Source organism: Acanthaster planci, linkage group LG07 (assembly GCF_054643075.1).
Source record: "Acanthaster planci isolate LZ-2023a linkage group LG07, COTS_SCS, whole genome shotgun sequence".
NCBI classification, from domain to species: Eukaryota; Metazoa; Echinodermata; class Asteroidea; order Valvatida; family Acanthasteridae; genus Acanthaster; species Acanthaster planci.
The window spans coordinates 17,320,833-17,340,531 of NC_141783.1; the positions used below are offsets into that span (position 1 = coordinate 17,320,833).

The 19,699-nt window shown below is 39.7% G+C and overlaps 2 protein-coding genes across 3 annotated transcripts; one reads left to right on the forward strand and one right to left on the reverse strand.

The window, feature by feature from the left end:
- Positions 1-329: 329 nt before the first annotated feature.
- LOC110980260 (centromere protein X-like) lies at positions 330-5,486 on the reverse strand. Its single transcript, XM_022236784.2, has 5 exons — positions 5,336-5,486; positions 3,432-3,483; positions 2,240-2,293; positions 1,727-1,815; positions 330-1,368 (listed from the first exon to the last, which is right to left on the reverse strand). Exons 1-5 carry the CDS (start codon positions 5,369-5,371, stop codon positions 1,354-1,356), a joined length of 246 nt encoding a protein of 81 aa, XP_022092476.1. The 5' UTR covers positions 5,372-5,486; the 3' UTR covers positions 330-1,353.
- On the forward strand, positions 5,440-19,578 carry pcyt2 (phosphate cytidylyltransferase 2, ethanolamine). Of its 2 annotated transcripts, none has more exons than XM_022236783.2 (13): positions 5,440-5,583; positions 6,928-7,111; positions 7,923-8,011; positions 9,385-9,546; positions 10,105-10,171; positions 10,301-10,348; positions 10,500-10,581; positions 12,044-12,182; positions 13,663-13,739; positions 14,327-14,404; positions 14,650-14,781; positions 15,292-15,380; positions 15,864-19,578. In XM_022236783.2, exons 2-13 carry the CDS (start codon positions 7,002-7,004, stop codon positions 16,033-16,035), a joined length of 1,245 nt encoding a protein of 414 aa, XP_022092475.2. In that variant the 5' UTR covers positions 5,440-5,583; positions 6,928-7,001; the 3' UTR covers positions 16,036-19,578. The 2 variants fall into 2 exon arrangements, with proteins under 2 accessions (XP_022092475.2, XP_022092473.2); XM_022236781.2 differs by having other exon boundaries at positions 5,448-5,693.
- The last annotated feature ends 121 nt before the right edge of the window (positions 19,579-19,699 follow it).

Genomic DNA, 19,699 nt, shown 5'->3' on the forward strand with positions numbered 1-19,699 from the left:
TCGTACATTATGAATGCCTACCGGGGACGAGCGACAATAATTCTACAGACGAGTGCAAAACTTCAACTTGCTGTACATGTGCCCGCATGACAAAGTTCACATCAAAGATTGTAAAGCGCTAGCGCCGCATAGCCGCGGCGCCTTCGGCGCTATGCGATCTTTGGTTCGTATTAAGCGATTTTATTGAACGTAAATTGTGCGTGAATCCACATACATGTAGATCATGTTCTACTTTTTGTTGCTAATCAGATAAGGTTCTAGTTTTATCAAACTTCCACTTTGTTGGCAAATAAAATGCAAAACCAAACACTGAACAGCATGCAGCGATATTAAAATGACTCATGAAACAACGAAGAGTTTTTATTCCGATTCTATTCATTAAAAATGTACACATTCATATCACCCACACCGTGCTTTTTGGTAATTTGTTTTATAAGGTATTACAAGTTGTAAACACCTATCATTTAATTAAAATAATTAAAGTTCACAATGCGTCGTGAGTTTGGATGGGCAGGGCATTTTATGCACAACTCTATTAATTAGCCTTTTAGAAGCATAGCGGACAAAATACTGGGAGCAAGTTGGTTCAGGTAAAATCTTTTGTTTGCTCCAAATATACCCACTTCAAATAGTGATCTCCTGTTGTGTCTGCCATGCTTCTACAAGGCTAATGGAAGAAGTGTACAATGCACCTGCAACACAATAATCTGTTTCCCTTTGATTACATAGAGGAGGGGCGTAGCCACGAGGGGGGCACATGCCCCCCACACATTCCCAGTGCCCTCCAGGTGCCCCACTCCAACTAAAAAAATTGACAAATGGATACTTAACAAGGCTAACAAAAGCTTGCCCTAAAAACACACACCAATGAAAGCTGGTGCACCCCCATAAGATGCTGGTGCACCCCCATAAGATGCTGGTGCACCCCCATAAGATGCTGGTGCACCCCCATAAGATGCTGGTACCCCGTTGTGCCCCCCCACTAGTAGAATCCTAGCTACGCCATTGATTACAAACTCAAGTCATACTCTCTTCACACAGTGCTGCAATGTCGATCGGGGATAAAGATAATTACAAACTTTTCACTGTAAAGCTCATCAGAAAAAGTGGGGAATTCCTACTAAGAACACCAGTTTTATTGTCTTGGAGTGAGATTATGAATACTAATAGCCCAGTACTGGCCAATTGGAATCGGGACTTCAAGCTTATTCATCCGTTTTGTTTTGAGGCAAGAGAGTTGGACGGCCATCAGATGCATGGAGATCAAGAAGGGAGAGATGCATTTCCTGTTTGGATCGTAAAACAATGGAGAATCTTCCCAGAGTATTTCTAGTTGACAGGGCAGATCTTTGCTCAAAAATCCAGAAGCTGCAGAAAAGAAATTGAAAGGGTTGTTTAGTGTGCCAAAAATGCAATGAATACATACTGAATATAATTACGTCAGCAACAATATGGAAAAATCTATAAGCTATTTGAGGGATGGTCTTGACAGTTGTAGTGACTTTTATTGACAGCTGAAACCCAACATTTACGCAAATTTAAGGAGCTTGTGATGAATGCCCAGGTACTTGCCCTCAGTGTGCCAGTCTATCGAAATATAAAGTAAAGATAAGTTTGTTTGTTTTTGTCTTTTTTTTTGCATATCGCTTATCGTATGTTGTAGAACAGTACATTGAGTGTTTCTGTGAAAAAACTTTGGGATAAATTTGGGATCCATGTCACCTACCAACTGGGGTAAGACCTTTTCAAAATGTCTGGGCTCCACGATTGTGCTTGACTCTGATTTGGCCTGCTGGGCTGCCCTAGCAGCACCCTCTGGAATGGATCGAAAAAAGAAAAAGCATCTTCATTTTCTTCTCTGTAAAAGCCTTTCTTATTTTAAATTAAAGTAGCCCTTGGTAGTTCTTAAACAAAATTTCTTTTAGTCAAGGGTTTGGATGTGAAACTGAAAAAGAAACAGGATTCTTTATTATTTTATTGATTTCTAAAATCATCTTTAAAATTCTTTTTCTTATTTATTTCATTTTATAACATTTTATTTTACTTAAATTTATTATTTGAAAAGTACTTATCAATAAGAGAAAAGAGGTTAAAAGAAATCATGAAAAACAAGGTACATGTAGATGGCAGAACAAGCAACATAAACAACACAACATTGTTACAGTGTTAGCCGCAGTAGCAAAGGAAGGATTGATCAAGTTGGTCTGCAACAATAGCAATGAGTGATTCGTCATCTTACCTGCTGCAAAGACTCTCAACATCTCAACCATCAACCGCAAGGCATCTTTGCTGACTGTTCATGGAATGAAAAAAGAGCTCAGAAATCATTTACAGTAAATACAAACTACATATCAACTGTAAAAATCAACTACAAACATAGCACAGTAACCAAATGAGAATCGTCTTCAAGGAATTAGTCAGATTTGTGGGACTTGACAAGTTTTGTGTACATTGTTTGTAACTAGTTTGGATTGTTGAGTGGGGTTGAATTGAGTTGGTATGGGTTGGGTTGAATTGAGTTGGTATGGGTTGGGTTGAGTAGGGTTGAATTGAGTTGGTATGGGTTGGGTTGAGTAGGGTTGAATTGAGTTGGTATGGGTTGGGTTGAGTAAGGTTGAATTGAGTTGGTATGGGTTGGGTTGAGTAAGGTTGAATTGAGTTGGTATGGGTTGGGTTGAATTGAGTTGGTATGGGTTGGGTTGAGTAGGGTTGAATTGAGTTGGTATGGGTTGGGTTGAGTAGGGTTGAATTGAGTTGGTATGGGTTGGGTTAAATAGGGTTGAATTGAGTGTGTATGGGTTGGGTTGATTAGGGTTGAATTGAGTTGGTATGGGTTGGGTTGAGTAGGTTTAAATTGAGTGTGTATGGGTTGGGTTGAGTAGGGTCGAATTGAGTTGGTATGGGTTGGGTTGAGTGGGGTTGAATTGAGTTGGTAACTATGGGTTGGGTTGAGTAGGGTTGAATTGAGTGTGTATGGGTTGGGTTGGGTTGAGTAGGGTTGAATTGAGTTGGTATCGGTTGGGTAGGGTTGGATTGGGTGAGATTGTTTCTGTCAAACTGCAGGAAAGATCTCATGAAGCCAGCAAGTGGGGCAACACATAGACTTCTGACTGCTTCTCACAAAATTAGCCCATCCCTGCATTAATTTGTCAAGCCAATCACAAGTCATTCAGTTTCAGGTTATACACGTAAATCTCGAATAAGGACATGGCTTATCACCAGGGTTTTAATATTGGAACTTACTTGTTACCTGACTTATGATTTGACCAGTGATGTCATTGCTGAAATACTTAAATACAAACCTTGCTTCATCACGGTAACATTCATTTAACTGCTGTGATTTTTGTGTACTATGACTATGATCAATTTTGGAGAAGGTTTCTGGGAAACTCCGGGCTCTTTGGATTGAACTTAGAGAGATTGGTACTTACTCTTTGTCTTGTCATCCTGAAAGGTACTCTGTAGCAACTTTTGGACTGTTTCCTATTTCAGGTGACAATAAGCAAAATGGGAAAAGGAAAAAAAAAATTAACAACAGTGGCACTTCCTCCCATTCCAAACTGTCAGCTGCAAAGAAGAAGTAAGAGTTTTGTTTTTTTAAGAACTTTTCCCAAAGAACTGGCTCGAGCAAATTTCTTCTAAATCCATCAGGATATTAAAACACGGACAGCAGAAAACAGAGCACACACTTTTTTCCCTTACTCTAAAGTCTGTTTTACTTGTTTTATTTTACTTGTGGGTCTGTGCCTTAGCTTGGAAATCTCAGTTCTTCAGCCCGTGACATTTCCTCACTCCAGCCACGGTAAATGGCATAGAGGAAAATCCTCACTTTTACAGTTTTGGGACACCTCTCCTTCAATCGTGGCAATAATGTCAGAGAATTCACAACAAATCGAACGCCTGAAAATCTCAGAATTTCTCTTTACATCTTTGCAAGAAAGGAATACTTCAAAGGGTGCAAATTTAAATTTGGGACTGATACACATGCTGTCAGCAATCAAACTTCAAACATGTTAACGTAAAACTAAGAAATGTAGAGGTGTAACTTCAAATAATATAAAGGCCATGCTAAAGTGAAACAATGACTGTTGCTGGAGCCTCAGTAGTTGAAAGTTTGATTAAAATCCTACATGGAATAATATTATGAAGAACACTGGATGTCACTGAAGCAACAGGAACAAGGTCGTCTACAAATGAGTGGGATCGGCTGTAGTAAAACTTACGTCCCAAAAATCGCACACGTACGTTGCCAACGTCATTTTACGGGATATTGGTAATATCCTACTTCTGAAAAATCTGCCAGTTAATGTCACTTGAAGGAGGAATTATTTTTTGCATTAAATGCTTTGGTGTAGTGATGCAGTTTGAGGGAAAAAAAAACACTTTCATTCGCCATAGCTCAATTTTCCATCACTTTCTCTTTTTTGTTCACCCAGTTCTTAATTTTGGTCAATTTCATTTCAAGTTACAGTGAGGCATGAATTTTTGTTCTTTCAAATAAATCATATCAGCATTAATATGAGTTGATCTTGATATTACGACAAAACTTCTCTTTCTCTAGCTGTATTTTTCTGCAAAATACAGTGCCACCGAATCTGTGCCCGTCGTCAGCAATGGAAATCTCAAAATATAAGGTGCACAGTGCTTTTTCAGGCTCTGTATTTTTGATAATGCCCTCAATTGTTGGTGAAAGTTGACTGAAGTCACCATCAGTGCCTGTGTTGGACATGTGACATACAACACCGATCGTGAGCGGACAGTGATCATGTATCCATTTTGACCAGTCAACTTTTGTACCTTGCCTATGTAAAGTAAAACTGCCGACATTTTTCCTGAATTCTCACTGGAACAAGTTTTATTTATAGGCCTAGGCCTAAATTTAATCCGCACAAGTACATAGGCCGAGCTGCAGAACATCCAGAAAGAAAAATGTCAAAGTGACAATCGATCATCGACAGTAAATTACCGACGATGCATAATTTCAATCAAGCGTTTCACGACGAGAAAGTTGGATGCGCGAATAATATGCGCGAATTTAGCATGTTTAGGGTACTCCACGATAAGTACGATACTCCTTAACTTTACACACGTTAAACGTTAAAGTTCAGTGAGGGCGCTACTCAGCTCCAACTTTGGCATTGTCATTATATTATTACTAGGCAAGATCAGTTGAGTTGGCATTGCTGGGCATTTCATTTCAACGAGAAGACTGATTAATGATTCCAAAAGATAAGTCACTGATCATTAAGCTACCAGGCTGCAGTCGGCGAGTTGCACAACATCTTCAAAGCATGCCGAAACACGTTAAATGACACAGTTTTTGTATCTTTCTCACCACTTTGAAAGAGGCGCCGCTCCGGTCATCTGCCATTTTTCAAGCCGTCAATAGAGGGCGTGGTAATCTGCAGTGCGTAGTCGGGATGCTGGGGACGGTCCGTATGTCTAGTGATGATGCTTGGAGAGAACGGTACCAGACCAGCATCATGCGATGGGCGTGGAATCTGGCCAGATCAATCATTAGTTCAATCGATATGCAGCACACGCGCTATGTACGCTGTACTGGTGAGAAATCGGCGTGATCAGGTAAACAGACCGTGAGTACCGTGCAATACATGTACAATGGGCCATGGGAGTGTGTGCCAGGTAATGACAAGGGACGGAATAACCACAATCGCAGCGGTTTGTTTTCAGTGGTAAGATAATGTCTAACACATTTTTGAATCTGATGCAGATACGTTTCTTTCACGACTTTAATAAGTTGTCTTAACTTCTACGGTAGTTCAACTGTAGTTCTACTGTATCTATGGTTTTAACTTTGGAAAGACTTCCAAAAAAAGGCCTAAGGGGCCTCCATGTACAAGGAAGGTCTACCTACCATGCTTAATGCTTCTTGTGTGGAAGCCGAAGGCTTTGGCCGTCATCATGCCGTTTAGGTCTAGCATGTTTCATGTGTTTGGCTTGGCATAACTTCGTAGGCCTATACGTGAGATGATCAGCCACTGCCAAGGTCAGGAAGGGAAAATATGAACACATTGACAAAATGCTTTGTTTTAAATGTTGATGATTCTTGCCAAAGACAGGGCCATATTAGGTCTATCACTAGGCCTGTTGACATGATGGCTCTATCTTACTGTAGAGTTTGTCAGTTTCTCCTTCAGATGATAGTAGGCCTACACTACGCAAGAAAGTTAAGACCATTTTTTTCTTAATTTGTAATTTTTTAAAGCAAGAGTGGGGTCTAGTTCTTTTACACTTTGTTTGTCTAGACGGTGTTCTCACTGGAATAACAAATCTTTAATATGTTTCAAAACATCAAATGCACATCTTCAGCAGTAAAATATCTCATATAGAAAAGTATATGCAAAATAAAAAGTGGTCCTTAACTTTTTGGTGTAGGGTATTTTCTTCCTAACTCACATTGCAGTAGACTGTGTCAAAAAAAGGAAATAAAGTTTTCAAATTTTGTACAAGATTGCCTGATTTACACATATGCATGATTGTGTTGATCACCAATTGCACCCAACATCACTACTATTAATTATGATAACAAGATCATACATTTACTTTGATCCATACTTTTTACAGGAAAAGTTTTCATTTTGATACTTTTTTGTGTGGTATTTGGCAATGAACAGCTCATCTGCAGGATAACTGTTACACAAATGGGACTGGTGCCTTGGCATTGAGCATAGTCTCAAAAGGTGCACTGTCAGGCAGTCTATTGAATCATTTGACAGTGAGCAGTTATCCACGGTAGCATACAATCACAGTAGTGAGACAATAGGAGGTAGTTCCATCCAACAGAATTTTGTTATGATGAGGAAGCTTTGAACTTCACAAACTCATTGATTGGAATTTAAAGGAAGGGCGAGGTCCAACCCTAGGCTCTTTTAGATCTGAAAGGTTTCAGTCTGTGGTTCCTTTCAGATCTGGTTGTGAAGAGAGTTGTCTCAGACAGGAGAAGAATCACCTAGTAAGTAATGCAGTAACACAGCATAACCATGGCAGACAGTGGCAGTGTTAACACAGGGAAGCGTGCGACCAGTGAGGATGAGGATACCTCGGCTGGGAAACGGCAACGAAAGACTGTGCGAGTCTGGTGTGATGGCTGGTAGGTTTGCCAGAGTGCCCGTAAACTGTGAGCCATGATGACGTTATGTTGTATTTTTCCCCATTGCAGATCTGAATGCGAGATGTATGTATGGAACAAACTTTTTTTCTCACTGAAGACCCCCGTTAATATTTTTCTAGGCTGTTTTGTTGTGGTCATAAGAACAGTAGTAATAGGTGTTTATGTACCGCTTTTGGTTAAGATCAAATTGCTTCCCGCTATTATTACCCTTGCTCATCAGGCCCATGAAACATTCCAAAACCGTCTCAGCTCCCTGCAGCTATTTCAGCACAGAGCAGCTAAATCAACCACAATAACCAACTCTGCCCCCCCAAAAAAAACAAGCCTGTCTGGCCCCTCCCCCGAAAAAACCTTTAGCTTTGGATCTGCCCTTGAATCCTGCTGAGTAATATTGAAGTCAAAGAGCCTCTTTTACATGGTGGTATTGACATGACCTGTGTACAAAAGGCTTCATGTTTTCCCCATTGGGTTCTGCATTATTCAGAAGGTTCTAGGTCTGTGGTTGATTGGGATAATGCGCAACAAATCAAGCACAGGTTGAAATGTTGCCAAAAGCAGTACCACTTTTTCCAGGTGTTCTTTCCCCGGTGTTTTTTCCCCACCCAGACCTTGTTATATTTTTCTTTCGTTTTTTCCCCCAGCCGTGTCCTTGTTTCTTTTACATTCAGATGGGGGGGGGCAGGAGGCATTGAAGTCAGTGTCTGGTTACAAACATGTAAGGGCCATGAGGAAATTATTATTTGTTTCCCAATGATGTAGTCTGGTTTTTTTTTTCCCCTTTCTTTCCCAGCTATGATCTTGTTCATTTCGGTCATGCCAATTCCCTCCGGCAAGCGAAGCTTATGGGAGACTATCTGATCGTTGGTGTCCATTCAGATGGTATGAACTGATTTTAATTTATGGAAGCGGAAATAAAAAACTGCTGAGCTTGTTTCCTTTTTGTGTCAACTTTTCATCCAGTGATTTTTCCACTCTGCCTCTCTTGTTCGTCATCCAAACATTTCAGTGTCCATCTTGTTCCCGGAGATCACCTCAGTATTCTTTGCCAAATACATTCAAGTTTTTAATCATTAAAGTTGTTGTCATTAAGGTTGTTTGTTAACATTCAAAGAGAAAAAGAAAAATAGGAGAAGATAAAAAGTCAGAGAACCCTGATTTAGTTGATCAAATATGGTAGAAAGTCTGTCTAAACACGACCTGCTACCACAAGGTTTGCTTTCAATTTATTTTCATCTGAAGAAAGGAAGTAGTCTGAGAGGAATTTGAATCCGTGCCCTTTTGGTTACCCTACCAAGGCTCTACCAACTGAGCTACCCAACCCTTAGCTGATCATCATTTATTAGTTGTCTTAGTGAGACTTGTCAGTAACAGTGAGACCTAAACATGCTGTGTCCATTCAGTGGTAAGGCGCCTCACTGAGAAATCAAACAGTTATGATCCTAGCAAGGTTGCCGTGAACAGTTATTTTTAAAATTAAATATCTAATAAAGGGTTTATGAATATAACCCACAGTGATGTTGTAGATGAGCCACATTGATGTTGTAGATGGGATCGGCTGACAAGAAACATCTATCCGACCTTAAAAGAACAGAGAATATTCATAACCTTTCACTAGAGAAAAATTTAATTTTTAATTTAAAAAAAAAGACAGCTTTGTTTTTCTTTGGAAATTTAATTAAAATTACTGTTCCATTGCCTATGATTCCATTAAGATTATGAGAAATTGAAAATCTTGAATGCTTTCAGTTCATATTTATTCAAAGGACTTTAGAAATATATGTAGTTTTTTATGCTTGATAATGAGCCTATTGGCTAATTTATGTTGCTAAAAATAGATTCCTCTTTTTGACACGGATCAGTAGTTATGACTGTATAGAATATTTTCCCCGATACTAATCCGTTGCCTTTTTGTGTAGTGTTTGGTTTTTCCAACTGAGTTGCACTTATTTGTATTAAACTCTAATTCCCCGTGCACTTATGCTTATGCATAAATAAATCAAATTATCCATAATATGAAATTACTTTTTACAAATAAATAAATTCTGAACTTCAAATACATGACATTGAATTGGATAGATTTTTGAACTGCTTTCTTTAACAAAGAAGCAGGTTTTTTGGTACAGTGGAGTGCTGACTTTTAAATGGCAAGTTTCGCCCTTTGATTGGAATTTTTGTTTTGTGAAGACGTGAGAGTTGCAGGTGGAAAGACCTAATGCCTGATGTTCCCTCAAATTCTGTGCTTTTCTTATCAGCTGAAATCATGAAACATAAAGGTCCACCTGTCATTAACGAGCGGGAACGCTATGCGATGGTGCGTGCCATCAAATGGGTCGATGAGGTCATAGAGGATGCCCCCTATGTTACTGAAATCGAAACTCTCGACAAGTACAACTGTGACTTCTGTGTACATGGAAGTAAGTGACATGTTAAGTTAATTAAGAAGCCAGGTGTAAGTGATCTATGGGCTTTTGTGTAAACCAGTGATGCAGTTGAGACCCTTTGGGTGTAAAATTTATTGCCAATATTGAAATGGGTGGTGGTGGACAAGCAGGAGAATGTGCATTGGATGTCAAATGCACAATGGTACTAAATAAAAGAAAAAAGACTTGAGATAAATTTATCTCTTGTAAATGTAAGACTTTGGACTACACGAGTGCTGTTCCAGCATACTCATTGGCAGTACGCTAGAATGGCACATGTATTGCACCATTGAATGTGGCCCAATATACTGTTTGTAATAGGTGAATTGATTGAAAGTCACCCCTCATTCCAGGGTTGCAAGTTTGCTTACCTAAGGCAGATACGGAATCATGCTGCGCAGGAAAAGACTTTTTGCGCCAGGGAAATCAACTTTGAATGATTGAGTGTAATAAAAAAAACTAGTTGACATATTATCCAACTATGACTTCTACATTTGTAGCGTTAGGGGTGGCTTTTTATAATTTCCACAAGATTGCATTCTTATCTTTCAGACGACATTACACTTGATGCTGACGGAAACGACACGTATCGCAAGGTCAAAGCAGCAGGAAGATACAAGTTTGTAAATCATGCATGGAAATCTGAGAATTGTTTGAACGCTTTAAAAGAATAAAAAGGAATTCTTTGAATGTAAATAGCACTTTTGTTTTATAACCCTAATTTACAAGTCCATTTTTTGTCAATCAGGGAATGTCAGAGAACAGCTGGTATCTCTACCACCGACCTTGTTGGCAGGTGAATAATTTCATTCAATTAAATAATGAATTTGCTGCTCTGAAATGTACACCTATTAGCAGAATGCCAGAAAAATGCAAGAAAAAATAAAACTGAACTAAAAAGGTATGCCTCTTTTTTTAATTGTTGATGTTCAATCATTTTTCCTCAGAATGCTTCTCTTGACAAAAACACATCATCTCGCAGGGCATGACGTTCCGTCAGGAAGCGACAAAGGGAGCGAGAATCCCAGCGTGAGTTGGAGTGGATAACAAAAAAGATCAAATTATGTTCCAAAGGTTACTTACCTCCGTGTTTGGCATATTTAGCATCTACATGGACTATGAACTTCTGCAATGAAAAAAAAGGTCATGCGTGAGTATTTATCAGCCATTAGGTCCGTTTTCTAACCATTTAAACATTTTGTGGCCGTAACATTAGTGACACTTTTGTGTCCTAACTATCTGCTTTAGCACTTTGTATTTTATGCCCTGTACTTACCTCATAAATGCCCTGAAAATGAGCCGTTTTCAACAGCAAAGATTTGGAGAAAAGCTTTTGATGGTTTGTGTGAAAGGCATAAACGTTTTTTCAGGAGAAAGACTTTATACATTTCAATTTCTGGTTATTTTTCATTTTAGAAAGAGCATCTTTTTCCTGTTGAATTTTCAAAGTTGTCCACATTTAGCAAGTGTATTCAAATCTGCAGAGTCAATAATCAAAGGTGATAACACGCAGTTTACCTTTAAAGATAAAACAGATAGGGTGGCTAACTACAGTTCTTTTACAGTGACTTGCATTTTTCCAGCGGTATCCCACCGTAATTCGTTTTCTTGTTTTTGTTTATACAACTAAGTACTTTTTCTGTAGTGGCTCACCTTTTGCGCTCAGTGGGTAAAGATTTTGTGCAGAAAAATTGCTCCTTGTTACAAAGGTGGCAATCGTAACTTTAAAACCAATATTCAAGCAGTGACAAGATGAATTTTACTGTCACAAATGTTTTGATATCAAGTGCATTTGCAAATTGACTATAAGAGAGGGATATGATACATTAGATGCATGTTTAAACGTTAGAGTTTTTCAAGATCTGTTTTTGTTGGTCTCTGGGTTGGTCAGTTGTATGTTTGTTGGGTTGTTTGTTTGTTTTTTGATTTGGGTTTTTTTGAGGAGGAATGTCCTAGCCCTTGCTTAGTTTTCCTTACCTATAACGGCAATTCATATGCAGTGTCTCCAACCAGTATTGTAGGCGATATGTACAAGTCCCTCCAAATCACAAGTCTCTCTCAACAAATCATTCAATTATGAAGTCAGACATCATCCAAATTCCACAACTGGCCGGGGACAGAAGTATTCTTATCTCATAATCTAGCCTGTTGCTTGTGAAAGGTTTTGACATGGACTTGACTAGAACAACACTTCCAGGTTTTGCTGACTGTACCAGTTGCACTCATGTGCATACTAGTGAACACAGATTTAAAGTTCGTAAATGTGCAAGTTGAGTTGCAGCTTGACTGCTCCCACTGTTGGTCATTCTCACACGTAAACCAGGACATATATACAGACAATGCCCCCTACAGTTGCCGATATGAGACATTATCAAGTAGAGTACACAAACCAGAATAAAGGACATTTGCATTGTACAAGTGTTAACAGTTATTTTTTCATCGAGTAGTCAATGTGATATTAATATGTTCCAATAAATATCCGATTGTGCAGTGTTCCAGCATGGGCAGTCCCTACACCGGTGTGTCCCAATTTCTACCCACCACCCGTAAGATCATACAGTTTGCCGGAGGCAAGGAACCTGCTCCCGGTGACACCATCCTCTACTGCCCCGGTGCTTTTGATCTCTTCCGTATCCTTTGTTCTTTGTGAGCACATCAACCATAACAGTCCTCAGTCCTTCACCCACTGGAGGATTGAGGACTCGGTGGAAGGGTTAATAAAGTTTGAGCAGTGACTATAGGTAACTTAAGTGTTGCAACTGATATAGTTGACCATTTTGGAATCATAATGGTGAAGAAGCAATTGAGCAGTTGTCAAACTACAGTTGTCTCGCCTATTTTCCAGTACTGACAAATGTAAGGAGATGTGCAAGCGCTGTATTAAAATGAAAATTTAAGAAGCAGTAACTGTTTAAAGTGGGTGCATTAGCTTTAAGTTAAGGAAATCAGAACCTAAAGGTTGTAGGTGAGTGCAGTCTAGTCAGTGAATGAAAATAGTTCTCCCAAATGTAAACAGTGCTGTCAGATTGTGCCTAATTGGTTTAAGACTGCACTGGATTTTGAGATCGGTGGTATTTGTATATGGGAGGTATGATATTTTTTTTTTCATTTCAAGGTTTATGTTTTTATACTGATTTTCGATCATGAAACCTTTCCAAGTTGAACATATTTTGGATTTGATGGGGTGATGAAGCTGGATGATTTGGTGATAATACAGATATTGTGTAATTTTGCCTTTGATTCCCTTGACGTAAACTGCCTTGACCACTCATCTCATGCAGCGATATAGTTTGGATTATGATGGAAGCTGATATGTTCCCATTCTTTGTCAGTGGCTATGCCAAGGCCGATTATGAAAGCATATTGGCTTTAAAGATTGCTGCCTGTTGTTCCCTATTGTTCTCTGGGTGATAAGCTGGTATCTGATCAAGGTTGGGCACCAGTGTATGAAAAGAGGGTTAGAGGTTAGTGTCGACTAAGGTTTGTCCCATTCTTTGATCGTTGGAACATCTGACTAAATGAAGTTAGGCATTTAGATGGCTCAGAGAGATTTAAGGAGAAAAATTGTTAGATTTTGGATTGAAGCTTTCTTTCCAGTAAATCTGTCTCTTGGGGAAGACTTTGGTTTCCTCTGAAAGATGAATAAACACCGCAAAGCCATGTGGAGCTTTGATCATATCAGCAGAATTTTATTCACCTTTAACCCCGTCTTTTTAACTGGCAGCCTCCTGAAAGCAAGAATATCTGGCAAAATGCGGAAACTACCAAATCAATTCAAAGTCTGTGTCGTTAAAAGGGGTGCAGATTTTGACTTAGAGGTTTCTCAGTGCACCATTGAAATATAGCAATAGTGGCTTTAGTAAGTTGTGGTGTGCATGTCACCTCAAAGGTAATTTTCAGAGGGCAGACAGTGGGGTGAAGGAGCTATTGATTTCAGATTCCATTCAAATGAACCCAAGTAATTGTAATCATAGTACAAAGCTAGCTGGGAACCATTTTTTGGGGGGAGGGGTCAGTTGTGTGTTGCGGATTAAGTGGTGATTGTTTTTTTTTTTTTTTTGAGAGTGTCAGATGTTTGTCGTTTGGATTCCTTGACCATGGTATGCTCAGACTTGGGCCATGTGGCATTCTTGAAAGAGGCTAAGAAACTGGGTAACTTCCTGATAGTCGGCCTGCATACAGATAAGGTAGGGGACTACTATCAAGTGGTATCTACGCAGGACTAGGAGCAAGTTTTTGTGCAAATAGTGGTCACCGGCTGCTTTTTTCTTGACAGTACACCAGAAGTGAAAAATGGGCTTCAATCTTTAGTAAATTTGAGACTGGATCCCTGTGTACCTTGGGAAAACATGTCAAAACCTCTTGTCAAATTCAGTGGGATGAATGCAGGATATGTGATGGTGCTTCACAGTATTTGGTAGTGGGGCACGAGCAGGGTTACTTCACTGATGAAATTCTGGCACATTTTCCTGCAAATCACTTTCACACACCGCAAACAAACTTGCCCCCCAAAAATGAAATTATTAGCCCAGAGGCACTAAATTAGCATTTGGTGTGGTCTTTTCGTAATGCCAATCATGAACTGCACCACGAACTGTTGTATCATTTGTACAAAGTCTGTGGACGGTACGTCACTTTGTGGTGCAACCGGCAATGCGCTGCTTGTGAAAAAAAATCATACATTACTACCGTAAACTGATATTTATAAATACGGTGACAAATCAGCAGGGTGTTGAAAGACACTTTCAAAAGAAAATTGTCTTTGTATTTGCAGGAGGTGAATCGATATCATGGAGGCAACTACCCCATCATGAACCTTCACGAGAGAACGCTCAGTGCCCTGGCATGCAGGGTAAATAGAGCAACTCCCGTTGTCTCACCAAGTTTGGGGAAGTTGACTTGCTTGAAATGTTTAGCTTTTAGAGTTTATTGAAAGGTTAAAAAAAGGGTGGGAAAAGATCCCAGAACTCACAAGACCTTGTATATCCCTTTTTGGTTTGATTACTCAAGGAAATATCGGGCTGAACTCTGCAATTTCTCTTGGAGAGCAGTTATATTTCAACTATAGTTTTACTTTTTTTATTCCAATATACACAGTATGTGGATGAGGTTGTCATTGGTGCCCCGAGTGTGACTACCGGTGAGCTCCTAGACCATTTCAAAGTCAACCTTGTCGTTCAGGGCATGACACACATACATCCTGTAGCCGATGGGATTGATCCTTATGAGGTAAAGCTCATGAAAAATGTTTGAGATGTGTACCTGATTAGATACGTATTTACAAGTTTGTCACATGGATTCTTTGGGCAGTGCTGGGAGAATTGCCCTCGACTTTAATTTATCATTTTGTTTTCCATATTCAGGTGCATTTAGCGCTGAAAATTGGATGTTGGCAGTGAATGTTGATTTCTGTGCTTCATATTTCTGCGCTGCATATGCTTCATACAAACTTGGAGTAACAAAGAAGTCATGTACATGTACATCAAATTACACTGTTCTTAAAAAAAAGGAAGAAAATTAGAAGGCAAAACAAATGACAAAGACTTACTTGAATAGCAAAAGCCCCCAAAGGGTCCTTGAATATCTACTCAGAACTTCGTAGTTAGGACAAGAACCTGTACCATTAGGATACAGGCACAGTGCACCTCCCATCATACCAGACTGGTCCTCTGAGGAATCTGTTGTGTATTTTGGTAAAAATAATTATCAGTTTACTTCAAATTGTTCAAACTTTTTTAGGAACCGAAGAAACGTGGTATTCTGAAGTTTGTAGATTCCAAAAGTGACCTGTCCACTGCTAAAATCGTCGCTCGCATCATTGAGAACAGGTAAATGTTGTTTAAATTGGTGGAATTCTGTGTCTTAGAGATCTAAACTTTAATTGTGGTCTTCCGTTGACAAAGTGCAAGCAAAATGTTTAGGTAAACGTTAGTGACGTTGAAGAAAATTATGTTTCTCTTCCGTTGCTGTTTTGAAAGATAATTTTACAGCTCTTTTCTGAGATTGTTTCTCAACTATTATTTTTTTATAAATGTCCAATTTACCCAAGTTTTAAGTCTAGATACCCTTAGTTACGTTGCTGGAAATGAACTTCTGGAAATGTTCCAGGAGTGCTTGGGATAAGGATTACAATTCTCCCAATGATGGGAATTTTGATGTCCTGCAATATTTTCTCCATTTATTGGGGGGAACTATTCCATCCTGGTAAGGAGCCAATAGAGACCTGAGACCGGGTCAGCATTGGACACTCGGTGCATCAAGCTTTTCTTTCTTTATCATTCCCCCCCCCCCATAAAAAAATTACCGAACAGGATTCGCTTCCAGCAGCGCAACAAGAAGAAGGAGGAGAAGGAGCTGCAGATGATCCAGCTGCTGGAGAGGCGACGATCAGAAGACCTGGCCCGGAGGAAGTCAGAAGAGCTGCAGAAGCTAGAAGCCAGAGAGCAGGGCAAGCCAGAGACGGTGGAGGAGGTGTTTGATTAGACGGCGTTGGCCAGCTGAAAGGGGGAGACGGGAGAATGAAATCGGTTGGCATTGTATGAGAGTATCGCAACGAGATCGTCACCAGTGGTATTGTATCTTGAAGCCGGCGTTGTAGTTGAGTCCATCACAAGTCCCTGCAAGACTATCACAAGTCATTCCGTTTTAATCCAAGTCACAAGCCATTCAAATGAACTGTGACGAAAGCATGCCTCGGTCATTGTGTGCCCCGCTACTTGTTTTTGTGAAAGGACTTACGGCTGGACCCGTGAAGAGACTTGCGATGGACTGGACTAAAGCACTGCTTTCAGGTCACAGGCTATCAGCCAAGACAGACATGAACCAACCAGCCAACACGAGGAGTTAAGTGTAGAATAATGGGGAGGTTTGAGTATGGCATCTTCTGCAGTCGCGCTGTGATTTGGAGGCAAGATTGGAAAGTGCACATGCAATTTGAAAATTTCAACTGTAAGTCTGGGTGTTGTGTCTGGTCCCCCGTGTGATCTTGGGTGTGCATGATCCTGGCTGTTGTAGATCACTTCACAGGTCCGTTTCAGATAGAAAATCACACAGAATCACTGGTGGTGTGCTAGTTTGGTTCATTCTGATAAGCATGGCATCAGAAAAAGTATGGATGTGCAAACTAGTCGTGAGTACTGCAATGCTGCAAACATGTCTGATTTAAGAAACCATAAAAATTACCTGCCCTGCAACAGTTTGGAGAACTTGTGACTTCAGGATTTAAAAAAGAAAAGGCGATAGTTTCATTATGGATAGCTACGATTTGAGAGGAGATTGACAGTTTGACATATGGAAATGATAGGAGAATCTGTAACTATCTTCCTAATGCTGGGCTCTGGATTTTGGAGATGGTTGCCTGGTATGGATTGGTATATGTCTTGCTTCTAGAGGATAAAAACCATATGATGTGCAGTGTCTGGAAGCGTTTTACCTTTGGTCCAGATATAACATGACTTACGATTGGTTCCATGGCCAGAGTTGGATCTATTCTCCTACTTTCTTTTAATAAGCACACAAAATATTTGCTGAGCAAATTCAGGTTACCGACCCAAAATGAGTAGTGCTTGAAACTGCTGTTGTGCCAACTGCTGCTCAGCAAATAAACTTGCTTAGGGTTACCAGCAAGAAACTAATGGTATGTATACTGTTTGCAACTGGTGCTCTGCTAACCTTTCTGCAGAGCAGCTGAAGGAAATATGAAGTACAGTGCCCTTTACTTCTTGCTAGGCAGTGGAGTGGCCTCCATAGTTACTGTAAGAGTATTTTTTTTACCACTTTAAAACTTTGGCCTGCTTTGATCCATTCAGACATTTCCAGTTTGATGGCTTATTGAATGTTATCATTCAGCTTTAAATCATACACACTTCTAATAAACTATTATTCCTGCAGTGTGAGGCTACCTCAGAATTTAAAAACAAATAGGGGATATTGATATTAATTCCTGGTTTAAAAGTTTTAACATTTGTGGAAATGTATGTTTATACTGCAACTCAATTAAAGGGACTATGTATGTCAGCTTTTTAATTATAAACCTTTCACAATCTGGTAAGATTGTTACTTCTTTATTAATCAAAGTTGTAAAAGCGTCATCCAAGTTGATCTGAACAAAGAGTAAAATTCCCGATCTTTTTGTGTGGCTTGAGATGGAGCAGGTAACATGCAGTTATTGTACATGATTCACACTGGGGAACAGTGGCCAAGATGCATTTTGCAGAACCAGTCTGGTAACCAGAATGATATTCCATTGCCAGATTCGGCTGTTAGGGGTTGCTAGACTCGATCATTTGCCATGTGCAACCTTGCAGATTTATTCAGAGAATGATTTAAAGGAATAAGGCTGTTTTTAATCTACACCATGAAGAGTGACTGTACTTAGACGAGGAGATACCGTGCACGATATGGGGCCGATGGGTACCCCCCCACATGTCCAATCCCTATACACATTCTAGACTATTGTTACCTAACACATCCCTCTAGAAGTCTGTAAAGAATTCCCAAGATTCCGATCAAACGATGACCAACACAGAGGCGGGGGGTGTCTCTGCCCCATATCTTGCATCATATGGGCAAGGAAAACCTGAAATACTGCCCCCTACGTTTCGTCAGCTTTTATCTGGCTGCATTCCCCAAATCACAAAGAACAGGTGGCTATGATTGGACACCCTGGAAGAGCCAACTGCTGCAGAGGCCAACATGTAGGGTTTTCCTGTAGACAGTGCTTTAAATAGTATTTAGATGATGCTCTCTGAAGAAGTCAACAATTATTGTCAGCAACAGTACCATGTAGTGCCCGAAGTGCAGTTGTCATAACTTTCAACCGCTGACACTCAAACGAAAGCAGACACCTGCAGACACATCTTATGGTTGCTTTCAAACTTCCATGTGAATGGCAACCAGTACTCTCATATTGTCTCTCTGCTGTACAGTATAAATAATTCTGAAACACTCTTCAAGGGATATTTTACAATTACTGTTCAAAGTCGGGAGGCGTCATTTTTATGAGGTTGGTGGCAATATAACTGTTGTTGGTATAATGTTAAGGATTTATATTTTAACATTACAAAAAGTAATGTACATTGAAAGGACCAGGCCATTCTTGGTCACTACTCAAATTAACTCGGATAACTTTGTCAGGATTGTACAAACATGTTTATGTGTATATTCAAATGGGAAATACTTCCAAAAATTTAATTTGCTTTTATAAAGCACAAGGCTCCAAAATAGTGAAGAGTCATTTGGCTATGAGCAGTGGAAGAATTGCTGTATGGATGTTAGCGAAAAATTTCATACATAGATGCTTTGTAAACGTTGTTGTATATTGTTACTATTTACATGTGTAGTTTGATGGCAGCTCGTGGTTTATGCAATACTATTTGTACGAGGTGGATATAATTGTGCAGCTGAATCCAAAAGTGTATGACTCAGTTTCAGCCCGAGTAGTTGGTAAGAGTGCAAATTATTTGGAACTTTTGTTTTGGAAAAGTAGGAACTAGCTCGTTTTATGTTATGGTGCCCACTGTCTTTTCAAGAAATAATTTCTGTGAAATTGTGCATTGTAAAAAGCTAGAATTGTTGCTATTCAGATGAGATAGTTCAGTAGTCCAGCAGCACATGCTGAAAAGGAAGTGTGTTGTTGTTTATTCAAGAATATCTACGCTTTAATCACATTAAGTCTTATTAATCAGAGCAGTTGATACATTGTGCTTAGAAGAAGGAAATTTTAGGTCCCCATCCCTTTGTGCTTTGTTGTTTTCAGTCCTGTTTGAATTCCTGTGACAAGATAATCAGCAGGGTCCTAAGGACCTCTTATTGAGGGGTGTGACTGTATACAGCACAGCCACATTCCACCTAGAACTGACACGAAGACATGTACTTTTTGTTCTCGTACCGCCTTGCTTTGTTGAAATGACGAACTGGCTGATGTGGCACCGTGTTATTTTCTGATGTACATGTGTATCTCAACTCTGTCCATGTTGCCTGTTGCCAGTTACTAATGAATTAAAGTGGAGACATGGGAGTAGTGAACTTGTTATCACGAGCGGTGTGTTCACATCTGCATTGCATTTTTAACTTAGTAATATCCCGACGATGGACAGAACACACTGTCTGAAATGTTGAGTAAACCAGCTCCTTTCGGAGCAACACA

Bases quoted from the DNA above. Each gene is read 5' to 3' on its own strand.
- LOC110980260 (XM_022236784.2), bottom strand. From the start codon at position 5,371: ATGGCAGATGACCGGAGCGGCGCCTCTTTCAAAGTG. The intron at 3,484-5,335 runs GTGAGAAAGATA...CACCTGAAATAG, and splicing joins GCGGCGCCTCTTTCAAAGTG to GAAACAGTCCAAAAGTTGCT. The intron at 2,294-3,431 runs GTAAGTACCAAT...TTCCATGAACAG, and splicing joins TCAGGATGACAAGACAAAGA to TCAGCAAAGATGCCTTGCGG.
- pcyt2 (XM_022236783.2), top strand. From the start codon at position 7,002: ATGGCAGACAGTGGCAGTGTTAACACAGGGAAGCGTGCGACCAGTGAG. The intron at 7,112-7,922 runs GTAGGTTTGCCA...TTTCTTTCCCAG, and splicing joins CGAGTCTGGTGTGATGGCTG to CTATGATCTTGTTCATTTCG. The intron at 13,740-14,326 runs GTAGGGGACTAC...TTGTATTTGCAG, and splicing joins TCGGCCTGCATACAGATAAG to GAGGTGAATCGATATCATGG.